At 37.6% G+C, this 22,498-nt stretch overlaps 1 protein-coding gene across 1 annotated transcript in view; it reads right to left on the bottom strand.

The window, feature by feature from the left end:
* Positions 1–1,514: 1,514 nt before the first annotated feature.
* GCH1 (GTP cyclohydrolase 1) overlaps positions 1,515–22,498 on the bottom strand; it is a 45,594-nt gene continuing 24,610 nt past the window's right edge. Inside the window, exons 2-6 of the mRNA XM_028099649.2 lie at positions 20,242–20,351; positions 15,450–15,505; positions 3,819–3,850; positions 2,834–2,918; positions 1,515–1,893 (exon numbers count right to left, since the gene is read on the bottom strand). Coding sequence (XP_027955450.1) covers positions 1,767–1,893; positions 2,834–2,918; positions 3,819–3,850; positions 15,450–15,505; positions 20,242–20,351 — 410 coding nt within the window. The 3' untranslated portion in view covers positions 1,515–1,766. The remainder of the gene's footprint in view (positions 1,894–2,833; positions 2,919–3,818; positions 3,851–15,449; positions 15,506–20,241; positions 20,352–22,498) is intronic.

The raw sequence follows: 22,498 nt of genomic DNA, 5'->3' as shown, positions 1-22,498 counted from the left end.
GAACACTTCCAGGCAATGTTAGAACAGAGACTCATTAAAAAGGAATACAATTGATCTCAGAAAGATGAATTTATAGCTAAGAATTTCTTTGGTCCTCCAAGTCACATCTGTTTTTACTTTAAAATACCAAACATGAGTGTTTAATTCTACTTCTAAATGTCTACTAAGCAGGATAATGTTTATATCACATTAGATTTTAAAAGGAACTCAAAATAAATTACCACTGTACTTCAGAAACTCTAAATATAGAAAAATATAGGAAATAGAAGTAGGGAATAATTTTTTTTTTAAAAACAGCACTTCTGCCATCTTGTCCCATCATAAGGCAAATGACATCAAAATGGCAGAGACAGGACTCTCAAGGTTATAGTAATCACTATAGTTAATTCTTCTTAGGGTAATGGAATAAATTTGAAGAGCACAATGTCAACTAAATAAGAGACTTTTCCATGGAATGACTGTGGTTTTGTTTTTGCAGGGAAGTTGGGTTTTTTTGTTGTTTATTTTAATTTGGCCCAGACTGCCCTAGTGGAGGAAATTTTAAGGAGTCATTAATAAGGCAACAGCTTCCTGGACAAGAAGACCTGTATACCACTTGAACAGTTATATTGAAGACCAGACCCATATGGAGCACAAGAGGAACCAGTATGGGGGCTTCCAATAATTTCCAGTAATTCCAGAAAATTACAGTGCATTTTCACAGATACCAATAATGTAGCTTTCATTGAACATTGGCTATCACTCACAATGCAGTCCACAGTTCATTCTGCATGCTTTCCTATTCACAGAAGCTATGGTTCTGCAGACCTGAAAATGATGGACATTCTCAAAAGTTTCTGGAAATACTTAGAAAAATATTTGTTAAGATAAAAAAAAAAAGTTTTGAGGCATCTCCAAGGAATACACAAAGTAAGCTTGCAAGAAACTCCTAAAGGTAAAACAGTGAGGACTAGTTACTTGCAGGGTGAATACTTAAGTCTCATAGAATAATGGCTTTTAAAAAAGGGCCAAGGTATCTACACTCTAAGTGGTGTGATATTCTCATCAAGGCACAGAGAGTTAAATGCCTAAATCCCTGTGTGTTGACCTGAGAATACACTTGTAAACAATAGGAACTAATTCCCTGTACTTGAATTTAAAAAAGAATAGAAAGTAGAAATGTGCCTTTTTAACTCACAAAATCAAAAACATAGATATTCCACCACCTGCCTTTGGTGACTAATGTTACAACTGGATAGTCAAAAAATAAATTTATAAAAAATAAAGTGCGCTGGCAGTTTAATAAATGTGATTAAAGTGAAACCTGTTGGACTTTGAGTTTGCAGAGCGATGCTGCACAGTGTACAAAAATTATTTTACGCCCTACACCATCTGGGGGAGATAGTATATTGGCCATAGTTTTTCCCCATTCCCAACATTCCTATGCTTATGAACCCAGTAACCACAGTATTTGAACAAAATACTTGTATTTTTCTTCCTTCCCAGCACCCTCAAGGTTATCCAAATGGCAGTGGTTTTGTGCATGTAACTTACACTATGGGCAGTTTCCTTGAAAGTTACCACTAAAAGGTGGCAAGAAGAAAGTAGAGGGCTCACCCCTTTGTTAATTATTTTTATTTGATTTGCTATAAATAATTATTAAACACCATTAGTGACAAGGAATAAAGTTCACATCTGTAACAATTGAAAATGGAATGTACAAACAATTAAGACCAAACAACGCTATCAGTGGCACGATCCTCAAAGCACATGACACACACTGAAGTTCAGCTCTTAATGAGAGTTAGAAACTCTTCCCGAGTCTTTGGATCTTCCCGGAACACACCCAACATCGTGCTGGTCACAGTTTTGCTGTTCATTTTCTGTACCCCTCGCATTACCATACACATGTGTCTACAAAACAAAACGACAGAGGTGGCTTAAAGAAATAGACAGTTGCTGGTTTGGTTTTTAAAGTCAAAAGCAGGCCAAAAAATTAAATCTGATTATACTGAGTTCACAGCTACCAACTGTATCCAAAGATCACTTCTTAGACAAATGTGACCTAAAACTTTTATTTATGTTTCTTATCATATAGCTCTTATTCTTAGCAATGGCTGAATCTTTGATGCATCTAGCAGAAGGGGAAACAAGGGAATTTTCTTCCTAGGTGAAAATAATACAAGGGGTCCACAGAAATAAAAATACCTTCTGGATAAAAAGAAATTCAGAATTCTCACTTGCTCCGTCTGTAGGACCCAAACAGCACAATATTAGCTTAGGTATCTGGAGAAATACTGAAGTATGCTGGTGTCACCAGGCAGAATCTAGGGAACAGTGATCCCAGTGCACGTAAGCAACCTGGTGAAGCTGGACAACCTGCACAGCACAGAGCTCATGCCATGTCAGAAGAATGGACAAGATGTGTGCAATTCTCATCATTCATTCTAACTTAAAGAAGTTTCTTCAGGTGCCCTTTATACCCAGTTTTAGCTCCATTTTTTAAAATGTGTGACAAAATATTAGGAAAAGTCTGCTTGGAGCAACAAAGAGCCAAAGAAGAAATCAAGAGAAGACATAAAATGCTACTGGTTGCACAAATCACCACGCTTAGGCTGATGACTCCCAAAACCTCCACCAACCCCACTGAAAACAAAACAAAACCAGTCTCCCGTACTCTGGTTCCTGTATCAGCCACACAGTAAATGCAAGAGGTAAAAAAAGCTTCAGGTCAGAGACAGAAAACGTGACAGTGTCAATGATGTGGCATCACCTGGTGCTGGAAAAACAGAGCAGCACTAAATACCATTTCCGTGCACCACGATGACATTATTAAGGACAAATAGGGACTTACGTTGCTTCAACCACCACCCCAACTCCAGCAGGCCGCAAGGCTTCTGTGATTGCTATGGCAATTTGTTTCGTCAGCCGCTCTTGAACTGTGGGGGTGACAAGAAGCTCCGCTGAAGAGTCTGACACAAACATCGGTCTTTAGAATATTCACTGTCTTTAGAATATTTGAAATCTTAAAAAGCAGACTTCTGTGAGGCTTCAGAACCAAGACACACCAGCTTTTACCAGTTTGCTTTGTCTGCCGCCCACAGGAGAGAGCTGTTCAATTCCCTCACCTGCAGGTCAGCACCACTGCAGGAAGTGGGTAAGAATGACAACTGCCTCTTAGGCGTGCAGGAAGACCAACTGGTAACAAGCACCTCCATGCAGATGAATAAATAGCTCGCGACAGGATTAACAAGGGCACTAAACCCAATTATTGAATTGTATGTAAAGCTGAAAACGAAGAATCTAACCTAAACAATGCAGTCTCTGTGCTGAATAAAAAATTCGTCTTTGAAAGCATATTAAGAGTGTTCACTGCAGCATCGCATCTATTTGAATAAAACTGACAAAATTTTCAAATACCTATTAGAGCAGGGATTGGTTAAATCAAGCCCCAGCACAGTCGTACAATGGAATGCTAAACAGCCAGCAAAATGAATAAGATAGTTACATGCATGTGGGAAAAAAATGTTTGATTTATTAAGTGAAAAAAAATAGGGGAAAAAAGTGAAGCCCATTACATACAATATGAGTCCATTTAAAAATATAATAAATTGATTTTAAAATGTTGGTAGATGCACAAAATATGAAGGAATGTGCAAATACAACAATGATTTCTTCCAGAGGCGTGAAACACTGCAGACTTTCCTCTTCTAGGTTATATTCCTATGAGATTTTGACCTTGGTAAGTCATATGTATTACATGTGTAATGAGAACAACAAAAAATACTTTTTCCTTAAGAAAAAAATGTTTTTCTGTAAATAAAAGTTTAAAAGTTTACCTTGTAATCGTCTACTATAGATTTCTACAATCCTAGAAAAGAAAGAATTGTTTTAGTTAATCATAAATTTGTTTGAAGTGGAATTGGCAAGGCTTCCTCAAAAGACCAAAAGGACCTTACTGAAGCAATTGTAGGGTGTGGGCAGGAGATTAATGTTTCTAAGAGGAGGAAAGATACAAAAACTACATGGAAATGAGAAGTGGGAGGGTCCTGAGGAGACCATCAAGCATGACACAGAGTGGCAGTTCCCTATGTCCCCAAAGAGAGAGAGAGAATTATGTGCATATTCACTTAGGAAAAACACAATGATTTTAGAGCTCCAAAGTCATCAATTTTAGGCCAAGTCTCAAGTGTTCTAATTAATCATATTGTTTAATCAGAGCTTCAAGTTCAAGTTAAAAATAAAAAGACTATTTGTTAATTAATAGCAGGCCATTGTCAACTACTGTACCCACTAAACCTATTAGGATAATCAGATTAGAACTGAACAGACTTCTTCAGACATCTCTTTATAAGCTACATCTATATAAGCACTCGGTATGATTAACTCCCCAAAATAAAAGCCTCCTGATCTTGGCTTATAACACAATCTGTCAAGTGACGGATTTTCCCCTTTCAACATCTTTCACTCTAGTCGTGAAATGTAAAGATGGCCACATGAATTACCTATTTGAGGATAACAATTCATATTAAGGATCTTTTCTTTAAAACGTGGCCTTTTAGTCATGAATTTGGACTCAATTTAAGGATCACTTCACCTAGGAGGCATTTTATGGCTCTTTCCCGTGCCCCCATCCCCCCACTACGATGCTCAGATAAAATTGAAAAGTTGCTCCTTTATACCCATTATAGCCAAAATATGCTGCCCTGTTTACCACTGAAACTGAAGGCAGGAGCCACCCTGATTCTTCTTCAAGTTTCTAGTAGGTTTATACCATTGGATGAATACCATTATATATTTTTGATTTTGAACAAAAACCTGAGGAAGGATGCTGTTCAAGCTCCTGGATAGGAAATATGCCTTATTTCTTCTAGGTCAAATCTCTAAATATGACTTCTCATAGCTTTCCAGGTGATTAATTTCTGTTGTATGAATAAGAGATGCCATTGATTTAAAAATCAGTAATGTCTTCCTTCTCATAGTCATCATTTCTTTCTCTCAAGTGGAATTTCAGGTACAACATTAGACAACAGTGGCAATATTAGGCACTCATATTTCGCTCTATACTTTAATAGGAATGCCTGTAACATTTTACTATCATCGATGATACCTGCTGGTTGCTGGTAAATAGTCACTCTCAGGCCAAAGGAAGGCCATTCACGCAGATCTTTATTGAGTGCCTTCTACGTATATGATTATGTGATGAAGAGGGTCCCTATGCTCAGAGAGTTTATAACTTATTCCTGGTTTATTCGGTTTTCATTTTCAAGTAAGCAGAAGGCGCTGAATTTCTGTCTTCTTAGCATTAAAGATAATCATATAGCTTCCCTGAATTAAAAAAAAAAAACTATTTTGCCCTCTTTAAGATAATGTGTTGAGAGGTATTTGTTGAAAACAGAATTCTAATTTAACACTAATATTCATCTGCCTTTTTTAAGATTTTTAAAATTTATTTATTTGACAGAGAGAGACACAGCAAGAGAGGGAACACAAGCAGAGGGAGTGGGAGAGGGAGAAGCAGGCTTCCTGCGGAGTAGGGAGCCCAATGCGGGGCTCGATCCCAGAAGCATGGGATCATGACCTGAGCCGAAGGCAGACGCTTAACCATCTGAGCCACCCAGGTGCCTCTCATCTGCCTTTTAATATTGCCACTGGCAAACAATCATCAGTCTAATTGCTGTTACCTTGTAGGTAATGTTTTCTCTGCAGCTGCTTTTATGATATTTCATTATGTGTACTCTGAGATTTTCTGTGTTGTGTCCAGGTGGGGATTTAATTTTTTTGTGTTGTTTGGGATTCATTCGGGTTCCTAAATCTAAAGACTAATTTTTTTGCATGTGCTTCAGAAATGTTTTCAGCCATCACCTTCTCTAATATTGCACCTACCCCATGGCCTCTGTAACCCCCAGGAATTTCAATTAAGGATTTGACCTCCTCAGTCTTCCACATCTCTTATATTCTCATCCATATTTTCCACCTAGCTCTGAATGCAATTGCTTCAGACCTTTCTTCCAGTTCACTATTTTTGGCTGTGTCTAAGCTGCTATCTATCGATCTTTTTGTATTTATTTGTATTATTTATTTGAGAGAGAGAGAGAGAGAGAGCACATGAGCCGGGGAGGAGGCAAAGGGAGAAGGAGAGAGAGAATCCTCAAGCAGATTCTCCACTGAGTGTGGAGCTGGACGCAGGGCTTGATCCCAAGACCCTGAGATCATGACCTGAGCTGAAATCAAGAGTCCGATGCTTAACTGACTGGGCCACCCAGGAATGTGACTGTATTGGGCTTCAAATCCAATTTTCACTTTTTTTCGAGACATTTTATTTGGTCCTTTTTTTCCCCTAATCTAATTCTAAAAGTTTATTCCTTTGCCAAACTTTCTGTATTCCTTTTAAAGATTTATTTATTTTTAAAGAGAGAGAGAGAGAGAGAGAGAGAGAGAGAGAGAGAGAGGTGGGGGGAGGGAGAATCCCAAGCAGACTCCCCACTGAGCGTGGAGCCAGACATGGGGTTCGATCTCACGATCCTGAGATCATGACCTGAGCTGAAATCAAGAGGCCCCCAGGCGTCCCTCAGGATTCTTATTTTCTAACATATGTGTTGTATGTTCTGTATCTGTTAGCTCCAGCCTCTGCCCTCTTTGGCCATTTGTTTCAGCTGACTCTGACTCACAGTGGCTTTTCTTTTACTTTTGGTGAATTCATGCTCCTTGGAATATCATTTGTGGGAATTCTCTGAAGCCAAAATAAAAGTGCATCAGAGAATGAGCACTTGTTTCTGCTAGGTGCTAAAAGGCTACCTCATTGGCAATGTTTTTAATTATTGCCCTGGGTTTTCTGAGGTCCATACATGGTGACGTGAATTCTGAGCCTAAACCCTTGTGAATACATGGCTATGTGTTCTTTTTCCTGCTCTCCCCAGAACAAAGCTAACAGGTAATATCTCTCCCAATTTGGGGTGGAATAGGAGGGCAGAACCCTGCCTTTGACTCCAGTGCTGGCTAATTCTTGTGAATTCTCACTGGATGTTTGGGGATCTCACCCCAATGTTTGAAACGTTCATACATATTCTATCTTAGTAAGCAATACTAGGAGGGATATCATTACCATCTAGTTTACCATAGTCCCAGAATCAGTAGTTCGTAATTTTAATCTAAGCCATTTCTGTATTCTTGGAATAAATCTCCCTGGGTCATGATGGAAACAGTACTTGAGCCTGTTAAAGTAGGAGTTAATATTTAGGATTTTTCAACTATATTCATAAATGGGATTAGTCTATCACCTTTTTAAATGCTAGTTTTATCAGACTTTTGTCAGGGATAGGCAGCTTCATCAAATTAATTGCCCCAAATTTTCAGGTTTTTCCATGCTCTTGAATAATTTATACAACACTGGAATTAGTGGTTACTTGGAGGTTGTCTATTAAATTGATCATCCACCCCCTTCCCTCCCACCCCACTCCCAACATTAATTTGACTTTTTCCAATGGTTACTAATTTATCCTGGTTTTCCAACTCTTGGTTCATTCCCTTCTCTCTCCATCTTTTTAAACTTATTCATAAAGATTTAAAGTTTCTAAAGCATATTTCTGGTTACACAGCCTCTCATTTCTAGGTGTATTCCTCCTCTCAATCAGACTGCTAAGCAATCTATGGTATATGATCTTTTGGATTTATGTTTTCTATTTTTTAAATTTTCTAATTTAATCATTTTATTTTTCTTCTTTCCTATTTGTCCTATTAAGCTTGCTTTTTCTTTAAAAAAATATTGAATGTTTAGTTTATTTGTTGGGTTTCTTATTTAATAATGAAAGCATCTGTGGCTATAAATTTATCTCCAAAGCACAGGTTTTTTTAAAATTTCAGCTTTACTGAAGTATAATTGACAAAGATCGTAAAGATAACGTGTACATGGTGATCTAACATATGTATACACTGGGGGAAAAAAATCCCCCATCTAGTTAATTAATCCACCCATCACCTCACATATTTATCTTTTTTCCCCCCAGTGAGAACAATGAACATTGGAGTAGAGCTATTTCTTTAATATCCTATCTTCACTTCCTCTGGATATATACCCAAAATTAGGATTGCTGGATCATATGCTAGTGCTATTTTTAATTTTTTGAGGAATCTCCATACTGTTTTCCATAGAGGCTGCACCAATTTACATTCCTACCAACAGTGTACGAGGGTTCCCTTTTTTCCACAGCCTCACCAGAACTTACATCGTCTTTTTTATAGTACTGTAGCCATTCTAATAGTTGTGTGGTGATATCTCGTTGTGGTTTTGATTTGCATTTCCCTAATGCAATTAATGAAATTGAGCACCTTTTCGTGTATCTGTTGGGCATCTGTATATCTTCTTTGGAAAAATGTCTATTCAGTTCCTCTGCCTATTTTTTAATTGGATTGATGCTTTGCTATTGAGTTGTACGAGTTCTTTATATATTTGCACATTAACCCCTTACCAGATAGGTGATTTGCAAATATTTTCTCCCTTCTGTAGGTTGCCTTTTCATTTTGTTGATGGTTTCCTTTGTTATGAAGAGGCATTTTAGTCTGATGTAGTCCCACTTATTTTTTATTTTGTTGCTTTTATGTTTGGTGTCAAATCATCGCAAAGACTAATGTCAAGGAGCTTACCCCTATGTTTTCTTCTAGTTTTATGGTTTCAGGTCTTATATTCGATCCCTTTTTAAGTTGATTTTTGTGTATAGTATAAGAAGGGAGTCCAGTTTTTAAGTTTTATTTATTTTTAATTTTATTTATTTGAGAGTGAGTGAGCAAGTGCACAAGCAGAGAGAGTGGCAGGCAGAGGGAGAAGCAGGCTCCCCACTGAGCAGGGAGCCCTACACAGGGCTCTATCCCAGGACCCTGGGATCATGACCTGAGCTGAAGGCAGACGCTTAACCAACTGAGCCACCCAGGTGCCCCAAGTTTATTTTTTAGTAATCTCTACACCGAATGTGGGGCCCAAACTCATGAACCAAAGAGTCAACTACATCCGCTTAGTCACATGCTCTACTGACTGAGCCAGCCAGGTGCCCCACAAAACCATTTATTGAAGATACTATCCATCCCCTATTCTTTCCTTGTCATAAGTTAATTGGCCATATATGCATGGGTTTATTTCTGAGCTCTCTATTCCATTCCATCGGTCTATGTATCTATTTATATGACAATGCCATTCTGTTTTGATTATTATAGCATTGTAATTTAGTTTGAAATTAGAAAGTGTGAAGTCTCCAGCTTTTTTGGTTTTTCACAGGATGGCTTTGACTATTCGGGGTCCTTTGTGGTTCTGTACAAATTTTAGGATTGTTTTTTCTATTTCTGTGAAAAACACCATTGAAATTTTGAGAGGGATTGCATTGAATCTATAGATTTCTTTAGGTAGTATGGACATTTAATATTAATTCTTCTAATCCAAGAACATGAAATATCTATTTGTATCTTCTTCAATTTCTCTCATTAATGTCTTATAGTTTTCAGTGTACAGATCTTTCCCCTGTTCGGTAAAATTTATTCTTAGGTATTGGTGCAATTGTAAATAGGATTGTTTTCTTAATTTCTCTGACAGTTTGTTCTTAATGTGTAGAAACACAACTAACTATTGCATATTAATTTGTATCCCTTAACTGAATTTATTAGGGTTATTTGATATGATTGTCTATCATATCAAAGGAATTTAAAAGAACTTTAACTTCCAAAAAGCTCATTTTTAAATAGTTTTGTATTAATTTCTAGTATTCTTTTTTTTTTTAAAGATTTATTTATTTGAGAGAGTGAGAATGAGAGAGAGAGAGTATATGAGAGGGGGGAGGGTGACAGGGAGAAGCAGGCTCCCCGCCGAGCGGGGAGCCCGATGCGGGACTCGATCCCAGGACTCCGGGATCATGACCTGAGCCGAAGGCAGTCGCTTAACCAACTGATTCTTGTTATACAATAGCCTGTTCTTTTTTTTTTTTTTAAGTTAAAGCTTGCCTTTGGGCCAAAATCCTATTACTCTGCTTTGTATAAATTTTTGCCCATCCCTTTTTTATTCTGTTTACTTTTTCCTAGTTTTAAATGGTTTTGGGGGGCACCTGGCTGGCTCAGTCAGTAGAGTGTGTGACCAACACTGAGAGGTAATTAGTGTTCCACTCACTTCTTTCAGGTTTGTCAGTTTCTCTATGCATTTATTCCAGTTCCTGTTTTCTGTTTTGAACCAATTTGACCAAAAAATAAAAAAAAGATTCATGACCACTTTTATTATACAAACTTCCTCAAGGCCAACCTTGTCTCCTTTGATAAATTTTCCTTTTTATTTTTAACTTTTATAATTTTTTTTTAATAAAGGGGACATAATTAGGTACTGGATTTAACCCAGTAGACATCTTATCTGAATTGCCCACTTATTGGTCTTATAAAATCTATGCTAGGTCCTCTGTTCCCTCTGTTGCATTATGCTTTTTCTCCTCTTTTTCCTCCTCTGGTAACTAGGAAAGTAATAAGGTAGCTCCTTTGCAGGTGGATGGTATAATTTAACCCTTGCAAATCTTAACGGTATTTTTGATGTCTTCATATAACTTGACTTGTCACCAGGCTGCAAATTCTCAACTATGGTTAGAGCAAAGAGCAAAAAGCAGCAGGAGGTGGAGGTGGATCACAATGGGACTTTTTAGCTAAAGTAAGGAGTCTGAACTTTATCTTAAAAGCTATGGGGAGCTACAAAGGAGCAGCATCATCAAATCCACACTTTAGAAAGTACATCCTAGCAGTGTATGAGAGCAGATTTAAAGACACTGAGAGATTAGAGACAAGGAGGAGTTCAGAGTTTTATAATGCATAAAGAACATAAGAAAGGCCCAACAGAGAGTGGCAGCAAGGATGGCAAGAAGGCAGCATGGTAACAGGAGGGAAATGGGGGTGCTGCAGGAGGTCAGTGAGCATAAAACGGCAATGGATGGATTCTTTCTCACTCCTTGCACCAAAATACATTCCAGATGGAGCAAAGAGTTAAATATAAAAGTAAGGCCATAAAAATAACCCAAAAACATGAGTTTATGACTACATAAAAGTTTTAAAACTCCTTTGTGGAAAAATGATATTTTAAAACAAAATCAGAAGACAAATGACAAGCCTGGAAAAATTATTTGCAGCACCTGACCTAACTGGTTTAACATTCAAAGAGTTCATACAAATCAGTAATAAAAAGACAAGCAATCCAACAGAAAAATTAGCAAAGCTAACTGAAAGCGGGAAGTTTCTATAGGGATTCAAACTCTATTAAAGGAATGCAAGTTTTAAAAAAATACATTAAAACACTAGGTACCTTTTTTCACTTATCAGTTTGGGAAAGATTGAAAAGTGTGATGAAACCCACTGTTGGCAAAAGTGGAGAAACACACACCCTTTGACCATATAAACTGATATGCTTTTTGGGGGGGAGCAATTTGATAATATCAAAAATTCAGCTACACTGAACCCCACAATTTAATTCCAGTAATTTACAATATACAAAACATATTCACGAAAGCATTTTTTCCCTTTTTTGACAATAGTCTCAAACTATAAACTATACTTCTATCAAAGACTGGTTAAATGAATTATATTAAACAATTAAAGAAATACTATGTAGCCATTAAAATGAACTCAGACTTTCTGGACTAAAAGATGTCCAAGGGATTTCAAAGTTTTTAAATTAAAATCACCAACAAGGGGGGCCTGGTATGTGACTCTTGATCTCAGGATGTGAGTTTGAGCCCCCTGTTGGGATTACTTTTAAAAAAATTAAAAATTAACATCAAAAACTAACGATGTAATGTACGGTGATTAACATAACAATAAAAAATTTAAAAAAATTAAAAATTAAGAAACAAATAAAAAACACAAGTTGTAGTATAGAATGTGGGGTATGATCTCCCTTTTTTATTCTGTTTAGTTTTTGCTAGTTTTAAAGAGCTCTGTTTGTGCTTGCAAAGAAATTTTCCAGAAGGACAATCTCTAGTCAAGAGACAAGAGATCTCTAGTTTTAATTTTGAGGAATGGAAATAGAAAGGAAGGCTTTCCCTTTACTCACTCATTTGTATTTAAGCTTAATTGGTAAGTATGTTACTTTTATCATAGAGGAAAAAAGAATGTTCCCCTTGTAATCTAATGCCCACCCTATCTTTCCAACTATCTTGCAGTCATCCCTGCCTAAATCTCTTATTTCTATCAATCTGCTCCTTATCCACTGGAATATGGCCTTGTGCCTACCCTCTTATTTGCCTTTGCTTATTATGTATTAACTATACCTAAAGGAATTTCTTTTTCATTTAGAATTCTGCTCAGCCTTCCACCTCTCGGTCTCTTCAACCCTGCCAGGCCACAGTTATATTGGCTCTTCTGAACTCAGAGCTCCAAACCAGGCATTTCAGAGGTACCTGCTACCTCACACGGTCCACCCTCCTTGAAGGCAGTGGCAGTGTCCTTTCTAGCAGCCATCGTAGCTGACACAATACCCTTTCACAATCGATGCTCAATAAGTAGATTAACCATGGCTACCCTGAGGCACTTCAGTTCTATATTCAAGATTTAATTATGTTCACTCAGTTATTCTAAGGCAAGAAAATGAATATATGTTCAATGGATTTTCAGCAACAAAAGGACCCTTTTTTAAAGATTTTATTTTTTTAAGATTTATTTAAGTAATCTCTACACCTAACATGGGGCTCGAACTCATGATCCTGAGATCAAGAGTCACATGCTCCTCTGACTGAGCCAGCCATGGACCCCAACAAAAGGAATTTCTATTCAAACTACATTTACTCTAGACTTCTACTAGAGTTAAACCAGATCAACTCACTTCTGGCATTTTCTTGTTACTTAAGGCTTTACTGTTTGATATTTGACTTCCCTGGCACTGAAAGGTCATTCATTTAAAGGCAAGCATATAACAGACTTCACATACAAGATTAAAATGAGCAGTGAAGTTTTGCTAAGACATCCAGCTTTCTTTATTACTCTTCATTCCCTAAATATTCCTACTTCTTAGAAGAAATAAGTGGTTGGATAAAGTCTTAGCCTTCTTTCCTGTTTAATAGACCCTTCAATCAATTTTTTTACAAATATCTCAAAGTAACATACACTCTGTTCTTTGGTTTAGTGTTCCTTTTTTTTTTTTTTTAAGTTTTAATCCCATTAGCATAAGGACAAATCCCCATGCTAATAATCAACTCTTTTGTGTTGTTTCATAAAAGCTTAGTTATTAGAGATCTTTCCATTTCACTAGGAAAAGAAGTCACTAAAGATTATTCCTTTCTACCCCTAAATTACCATTTATTCCAAGGTCTCACTGGATTACTCAAGAATCCATTTCCATAGTATTACCCATAGTCTACACAGCGTGGTCTTCTAGAGAAGGCTACTTACATTAAGACCAAGGCTTAATATGGTCTACCAAGCTTGCTTATAATGTGAAAACTATCCACTACATACCTTTCACATATGGACAGTCTGTTAAAAGCATCAGCAGTGCCAGAATTTCCATATAGGAAAGGCATAGCATTAGCAATCTTGCTGGAAGGCAGCATGCCACAGGGCTGGGCGTGGAGCTAGGTTTACAGGGCAACCACACTGACTTTACTTAGACTGTGTCTTATAAAACAGTAAGAATAACCAATTTCAGTAAAGACACTTCCATTCACAGTTGACATGACTTTATTATTTAGGAGTAAGTTACTAGGGAGGGGGTGGCTAAGAGAAATTACAGTAGGATTATTTTCTGCCATCACCACCAATACCATTTTTCAGCCACCCCTTGGCACTGCCACTGGGTACAGATCACTGAAAAGTGGTGAGATGTTTCTTGATTTGTGTTAAGAGCCTTTCTGCAGTGAAGAAATTACAGTTATGATATAAAAACATCTTTTCATGGTACCAATAGCCCTGTCTGATGGAGAGAGTGCTGAGCAGGAATGAGGTCAGAAACTAGGGAAGTTAAATTTCTCTCCTCTACCTACTCTCTCCTTAATCCACAGAGGAAATGAGTGAGAAAGTGGAAGTGAAAACAAAGTAAAAAGAAGAGCTGTGGAGAGCAGCTGTCAGACTGGCAGGGTGGTTTTTACAGATTCCAGCACAGAACTGAAAAAAAACTGGACCACCATTTCAGGACTGTGGTGAATCCCAGTGTCTAAGTGGAGAAGAAGCAGGAACCCATCAGAGCCATTGTATAGTTAATTGGTCACAAATATTCATTTATTCCAATTTTGATACAGTCACTATAACCTCAAATTATCCACACCTAGCTTGGTTTATTTTAAGGGGTGAGGGGCACTTGACTATATGTTCATCACCTATTCCCTCATTGTGTTTTTTTTTTTAATTATTTTTTAAGATTTTATTTATTTGAGAGAGAGTGAGGGAGAGAGAGAGCATGCAACAGAGAGCACAAGCAGGGAGAGAGAGAAGCAGAGTCCCCTGTGAAGCAGGGAGCCAGATGTGGGGCTCGATCCTAGGACCCTGGGGTCAGGACCTGAGCTGAAGGCAGACGCTTAATCAACTCAGCCACCCAGGCGCCCCTCACTCATTTTGTTCTTAATTCTCTCTCAACACATACACACACACACACACACACACACACACACACACACACACACCTCCTAGCATTTCCCCATACCCAGGACTCACTAACTCTATACAAAGAAATTACCAAAAAAAGAATATTTAGGGGCAATGAAGTATTGGTGACTGAGCCTATCAGAGATATATGAACACATTCTCAAGTTGATTTCCAGTTAAACATAGATGACCATACTTGTCCATTACTTCTCCTTCCTAAAGCTGAAATAAAAATAGTAGCAAAGGAATTTTTTAAAAGGCATGAACCCACAGGAAAGAATGGGAAAGAAGACTGTAGTAGAAAAGAGAGAAATAGGAGAGTAAGTATTGTTTCGGAATATTGCTGAGAAAGTCAAGAAAGGCACAGCACAGTCTTGTGTCTGCAGAGGTAAAGAAACTAGAAGTGAATGAATGGCCCTGCAGGACCCCCAAGAGATGCCCAGAGACACCCAGGTGCAGTGGAGTTGAGACCCCAAACAGTAGTTTGATTAAAAGTCTGAAAACAGTGCTGTGCAATTAGACCCCTGCACAAGTTTCCTCTTCCCACCAGTTAGCTAAACCACCCTTAAGTATGGGGGCTGGACTGAATGCACCCTCGGATCCTTTCCAGTCAAGGAAAGCTCTACAGAAAAAGGTATGAGCTAAAACTTTAAGGATGTGCTGGTGGAAGAGGGTTGGAAGGTGTGGGAGGAAGGCAGTGAGGGGTGAAAAGAAAAGGGATTTGTGTTTCAGGTCCTCCAAATATGTTTGTCTCTGCAACCACAAATTTTAAGTAGCAATGTGACTTCCAAGTTAGATCCACACCAGTCAAAAAAGCCTTATGAGACTCTTGCCATAATAGGGGCAGGTCCTACAAATCTTTTCCTATTCACCACAGTCATACTTACCTCGCAAGTTTGCTGAGGCCAAGGACTTGCTTGTTAGGGAGGTAACCGATGTGAACCTTCAAAGGGACAGAAATCACGAGTTAAGTGAAAATCCAATGCTTCTTTGTAACAAAATAAGGAAATAAGGAAACAATACAGTATATGCATTATGTAATTCAACACAATGAAAAATGTATCTTTAAGATACATAGATTAAGACTTAGGGGGCGCCTGGGTGGCTCAGTTGGTTAAGCGGCTGCCTTCGGCTCAGGTCATGATTCTGGAGTCCCGGGATCGAGTCCCACATCGGGCTCCCTGCTCAGCAAGGAGTCTGCTTCTCCCTCTGACCCTCTTCCCTCTCGTGCTCTCCGTCTCTCATTCTCTCTCTCTCTCAAATAAATAAATAAAATAAAATCTTTTAAAAAAAAGACTTAGAAAATGAAGCACTTACAAAAATATTTAGAAAATTACATATATGCAGTAAAAGGAAAATATACATGAATGACTATTAATGAAATGACAAATTTGAAATACAGTCATGGTATTTCCTGGTGAAGTTAAACTCTTGATATAATTCTTAAAGTCCTTCCTCTATTGAGGGGACACACTCTCCAGACAGTGCAAATTATCCTGTAACAACATTAAAATATAGCCAGGAAAGCATCCTTAATTTTTTTTAAGATTTTATTTATTTGCTTTGAGAGAGAAAGAAAGAGTATGAGTCGGGGGAGGGGCAGAGGAAGAGAGAGAGAGAAAGAATCTCCAGCAGACTCTGTGCTGAGTGGGGAGCCCAACACAGGGCTCGATTCCACAACCCTGAGATCATGACCTGAGCCAAAATCAAGAGTTGGTCTCTCAACTGACCAAGCCACCCAAGAGCCCCAGGAAAGCTTCCTTTAAATGGCTGAAACTGTAACTGTAAATATTGCTATTCTACCTTAAAAATCCCACCCCACTGCCCAGAAAGAGGGTCTCCATGCTCTCTGTCATGCTTGGTGGCCTCATTTCCAAGCTGCTGGAGAACACTATCTTCCTGATGGGAGATAAAGGACACAGCTACAAATGTGACTTGTCAAGACCTGGACCTTAAGACCTAAGTTCTTATAGGACCCACCTAAGGCCAAGCCAATTCTGTAATCTTAAAAGTCACTAATATCTCCTATGTCCATGTTACCTCTCTTTGAGCCATGTATCAATTATGAGAAAACATTAGTTCTACAAAAAGGCTAATAAATGGTCATTTGTAGGCAATCAATTAGCTTAATATAAAATCATAGATTCATTTGCATCATGGTTTGCCTGCATTTGTTGCATTGTTTAGCTAATACTATACATGTAAATAATTGATCTAGTAGTAATTAATGATTTTTCATCTATTAGCACTTTGCTTTGAGAGTTTGAGAATACCAATTCATCACCTTCCTGGTCAGCAGAAAGAGAAAGTAAAGTAGCACCTGAACGCTGGGTATTTCAAAGAAAAATAGAGTTAAAACTTTCCCACAGAACTTAGATCTCTGTACCACTTGAAATTTTTATACTTATATGCAAAGCCATACTTTATTGTTTGTACTATTTTTTTATCTTTCTGAAGATCCTAAGTCATTTAAATGTTGATTATAGAAAATCCTCACAGAATAGTATATTTTTTAAAAAGTTAGCAAGAACACAATCACGGAGATAATCATAGCAGAAAGTAACAGGATATAGTGGTGAGAGGCTGAGCACGGATCAAGCTCCTAGGTCTAACCCCAGCCAAATCACTAACTCCCTCTATCCTTAAATCCCTCACTTACAGTAAAAAGTAATAAGCTCAAAGTTCCCCCCCTTCTTGAAAAACCTGAGCTCTGATGTCACATGGCCAGCATCATTAATTGTGGGATTGCCAGTCAGTGCATGCCTCTTGGTAAGATGGAATACAGAGCCGTCAGCAACCCCATGAACTACTCTTAGTAAAAATGTTTAGCCTTCATATTAGGAAGTTTTAGATCTAGTCTAGTTTATAGGAAATCCAAAGGTTGAACGGAACAAATCCAGAAGGTGGGACACTCCACAGGACAACTGGCCCAGTCTCTTCAGTAAGAGAATGTAGGGGTGGGAGGGAGGAACTACTTTTACAAGAGACTTAAGAAGCACTAACAACCCAGGGCGCCTGGGTGGCTCAGTTGGTTAAGGGACTGCCTTCGGCTCAGGTCATGATCCTGGAGTCCCGGGATTGAGTCCCACATCGGGCTCCCTGCTCAGCAGGGAGTCTGCTTCTCCCTCTGACCCTCTTCCCTCTCATGCTCGCTATCTCTCATTTTCTCTCTCTCAAATAAATAAATAAAATCTTTAAAAAAAAAAAAAAGAAGCATTAACAACCCAAAGCAATGCAAATGTGTGACTCCTATTTGGATTCTGGTTTATTTATTTTTAAACATTTTATTTTTAAGTACTCTCTACATCCAACATGGGGCTCAAATTTACAACCCCGAGATCAAGAGTCACATGCTCTACCAACTGAGTCAGCTAAGTGCCCTTGGATTCTGATTTTTTTTTTAGTGCTTTTTTTTTTAAGATTTTATTTATTTATTTGAGCGAGAGAGTGAGAGATAGAGAGCACGAGAGGGAAGAGTGTCAGAGGGAGAAGCAGACTCACTGCTGAGCAGGGAGTCCGATGTGGGACTCGATCCCCGGACTCCAGGATCATGACCTGAGCCGAAGGCAGTCGCTTAACCAACTGAGCCACCCAGGCACCCTGGATTCTGATTTAAACAAACCAACATTAAGACAGTTGAGACAATTGCAGAAAGGTAAATATGGGTTAGTTATTAGATGCTATTTATGAATTACTGTTAATTTTGTTTATAGTAGTGCTAGTGTGGATAAGAAAATATTTTAGAAATGTGTATTAATAATTAGTGATGAAGAGTCATGCTGTCTACAACATACTTTATATTCTTTAATATGTTGAAGAATTTACTGCTAACTTTTCAGGCTAATAATCAAATCAGAGTTACATTTCCTTAAAAATCCTTATCTTTTACAGACACATACTGGAAGAAATTATGGAAAAAAATAATATAATATCTAGGATTTGCTCCAAAATAGTCCAGTGAGAACTTATATATAACAAGATTGGTCCTTTATCGATAACTATTGAAGTTGGTTTTAGGAAACATGGAACTTTATCATACTAGCCTTTCTGTTCTTATATATTTGAACTTTTCTATAACAAAAGGTTTAAAAAAGAGAGATACCACTACATACACATCAGAATACTAAACTTAAAAAGACTGAAAATGTCAAGTGTTGGCAAGGATGTGAAGTGACTGAGACTCACCTAAGAGTATATGAAGTATAAAGTGGTACAACCACTTCAGAAAACTAAAGATCAGTATTTATTAAATTGAATATGCATATACTCCATGACCCTGCAAGTCCACTCCTAGGTATATTCCTAACAGAAATGCATGCATGTATGCACCAAAAGAATGCTAGTAGCAGTACTGTTTGTAAGAGGAGAGAGGGAGAGAGAGGGCAATGTAAATATCTACCAAGAACAGAATAAACTGTGATATGTTTGTACAATGAAACAATATATAGCAATGAAAATAAGCTACAATGACAGGCAATAACATCAATGACTTTTACAATGTGGAACAACAACAACAAAAAAGCCAGACACAAAAGATTTCATGCTGTAGATTCTTTCCATTTATAAGTTGAAAAACAAGAAAAATGATCTATAGTGTTTGAAACTGATATACTGGTTACCTGTGGGGACAAGGGATGGGTTAGGGATTAAAAAGGGCACAAGATGAGCTTGCAGGATAGTAATAATGTTCTAGTTCTTCATCTGTGAGGTAGTAAGGAATGCCTTTATAATTTGTGCATTTTTCTATGTTTCACTTTATAAAAAAGTGAAAAAATAAAATACTTTAACAAAAAAAATGTGAAGCAAATGTTAACACATTAAATTTAGGTGATAGGTATATAGGTACTTGTAACACTATTTCCTATAAGTCTTCTGTTTAAAAACTATTACTAAAAAGTCAAAATAAAATAAAATTATAATGGGGGGAAGGACAGACTACTCTTGGTCCTAAATCCACATGTTTTCAAAGGGATCTTTAAGTAAAACAAGCTAGATAACATTATCTAGTTTGCATTAGGTTCATTTTTCCTAATACAGAAAAGGTTGGAAACAAATTAAATCCACTAATACTATGACCTCTGCCACAAGAAATTCTGCAATCATTGCTGCTCATGCCATATTATACAAAAGTATATCTTGGGTCAAACATTATTTAGTCAAAATAAAGAGCAAAGGTTTTCAGAGCCTGCAGCAGCTACCTAGGGGAAAAAAAATGAAACTTTAATCTCATTATTTTAACCGATTAACATGGTATTTACTATGAAATGTTTGCCCTGAGGACTTTCTGCTACTTTGTGGGGTTTTTGTTGTTGTTGTTGTTGTTGTTGTTTTAGATTTTATTTATTTATTTGACAGAAAGAGCACAAGCAGGCAGAGCGGCAGGCAGAGGGAGAGGGAGAAGCAGAAGCAGGCTCCCTGATGTGGGGCTTGATCCCAGGATCCCGGGATCATGACCTGAGCCAAAGGAAGATGCTTAACAGACTGAGCCACCCCGGCACCCCTTGTTTTGTTAGTTTCAAGCTATTAGATTAGTTAGGTTGATAAAGAGTAAATGTTTATGTGTACCTCTACATATCTGGGATATTAGGAATTAGCAGGTGATGATCTTAAATATAATAATCCTAATTTTAAAACTTTAATGTGCTTTTTAAAATTCCTAGGAAACAGAGAAAAACTTACCTTTCCAACAAATGGAACTAGATGATGCTCACACATGGAAAACATATCTATGTCCTTCACAATCACCATCTCATCATGATCTTCATCAAATATAGCATCATTTAGGACATCTGAAATCAGAGGTTTGCTTTAGTAACATTTCCAATTTTATAGAAAGATATAGGGTAGAAAAACTAATAATCTCCATGGATAAATACAGACTGACAGTCAACAAAGACAAAACATTAATCCTAACTAAAATATTAAGGGAAAGCAAATTAAAGCTAGTTGTTTTTCTCCCACCAAATTAGCAGTCTTTCTCTTCAAATGATGAAAAACTCCTTAGGATATAGTATTACATAACAAATGCAGGATTACAAACAAATGTGTTTGCTGCATGACAGAAGGAGAAATTATGCAAAACAAAAGAGTGGCTATTTCTGGTGATGGAAATGAGCTGCTTTCACTTTCTTCCTTACATTTTCTTGTACCTAACAGTTTCTCTAGAATGGATGTGTAGAAAACCATATCTGACTTCTGAGGCCAGAAGTCCTTAGCCATCTGACTTTGAGGTCAGATCTAGACACCTGTAAACTTGATAAATTATCTATCCCCTAAATAATCTACTCTTGCAAAATTTTCTAGTTACTGTATGCAAGCATCAGACTTAAACAGTTGCCTTCTTCCTTAAGGAAATAAATGCTACAATTTTTATGTATATGCCTGTCCAGATTGGATTTTGACCTCTGGATTCTGGTACATATGGTCAGGCATATGACAGACATTTAGAAACAAAAAAGTTTTCTTTTTATTTTTTTATAGCTTTTGATTCATTTTTATTTTCAAAAAAGCTTTATTTTTAAGAAGTGCACTGGTATCTGGACATCTTGGCAGCCTACACATGTTCAAGACTCCAAGCTGTGTGATTTCAAGGATTTGGGGATACCCATCTACATAGTATGATGAGACAGAGGGGAGGAGGTGCGTTGAGGTTTGCAGCCACCTACAGCTATGTCCCCTCAGAAAGGCAGGCTGAGGAGTGAGTCACAGGGAAGAAGTGCAAACGTCCACCCACACAGCCTGACCTTCAGAGGCCCCGCTGGTACTAGAATAGAGGCTCACAGATATTGAATCATCATTTAACCACAGTTATCATCCCCTGAGTCAGGCTGTTCAGAGATACATTTGATTGTGTAGTGGAAAAGTCATTAGCGTGGTCAACAGAAGTGAACACGCAGGGTTTAGATACACACAGACAAACACAACACTCCTGGTTGGAGAGGCTGATAAAATCCAGGGAAGAAAAGGCTCAGTGTCATTCTTGAAGTAAATACTTCTCCAAAAACAGTTTTCTATTCTGAATACTCTGCCCTAACCTTCAGTCATATTTCTGAAAGAAGTCTAAAAAATAGACCCTTAGCGCTACCCAAAATATCTTGGATTTCCCCAAGATTTTAAAGTCAGACATAACTTATTAAAATCTTCAGTTACATATGAAAAATTCCTGAAAGTAAAACAAACAAAATTATTTCTTAAAGAACCAAAGAGAATCATTGAAAAGCAGCATTCATTTGTTTTCTCCAGCAAAGAACGAGAGCATCCCCAATTCCAAGCTCTGACAACAACCATATGGCCCATGTTAAAATCTGGTCCTCAAGTTAGGCTAAGTTAGCATCTGGGTCCATCACTAACTAGCTCTTGAACCTTCAGCAAAGTACGCTGTGCCTCAATCTTCTAAGCTGTAAAATGGGCATGAAAAAAATGCCTACATTTTTCAGGGGTATCCTGAGGATTAAATGAGATAACCCACATGTGTTTAAAAGTAAGTGGAGTGAGTGGTAGCTATTGTTATTACTATTATTATAAGTGAGGTTGAAAGAGTCACTAAACCATGTGTCCCATGCACACGAATACACATCAGAATTTAAAAAGCAGTAATTTCCCTCTAAGAGACCACAGAAAAGGAAAAATAGTAAGTGCAGTGAGGAAACCTGGCAAACACTACTTTATCCAAGTAATCCAGGTTAACTTTACCAGTAATAAGACATATTGATGCCATGTAGCTCCTGGTATAATTCGATGAGAAGGGCACGTCACCTCTGTAGTGTTCTTCCCCAAGTGTATAACTGAGGTCTAATCACCAGACAAATTGAGGGACATTCTGCAAAATACCCCAACAAGTACTTTTCTAAAAAGACATGGGAAGACTGAAGAATTCTCATGGATTAGAGGAAACTAAAGAAACATGAAAACTAAATGCAATGGAAAAACTAAAATC

Source organism: Eumetopias jubatus, unplaced genomic scaffold, assembly GCF_037043125.1.
Source record: "Eumetopias jubatus isolate StellerSeaLion01/CBP00866 unplaced genomic scaffold, mEumJub1_p1.0 scaffold_7, whole genome shotgun sequence".
In the NCBI taxonomy this organism is placed as follows: Eukaryota; Metazoa; Chordata; class Mammalia; order Carnivora; family Otariidae; genus Eumetopias; species Eumetopias jubatus.
This window is presented reverse-complemented; position numbering and strand designations above follow the sequence as displayed.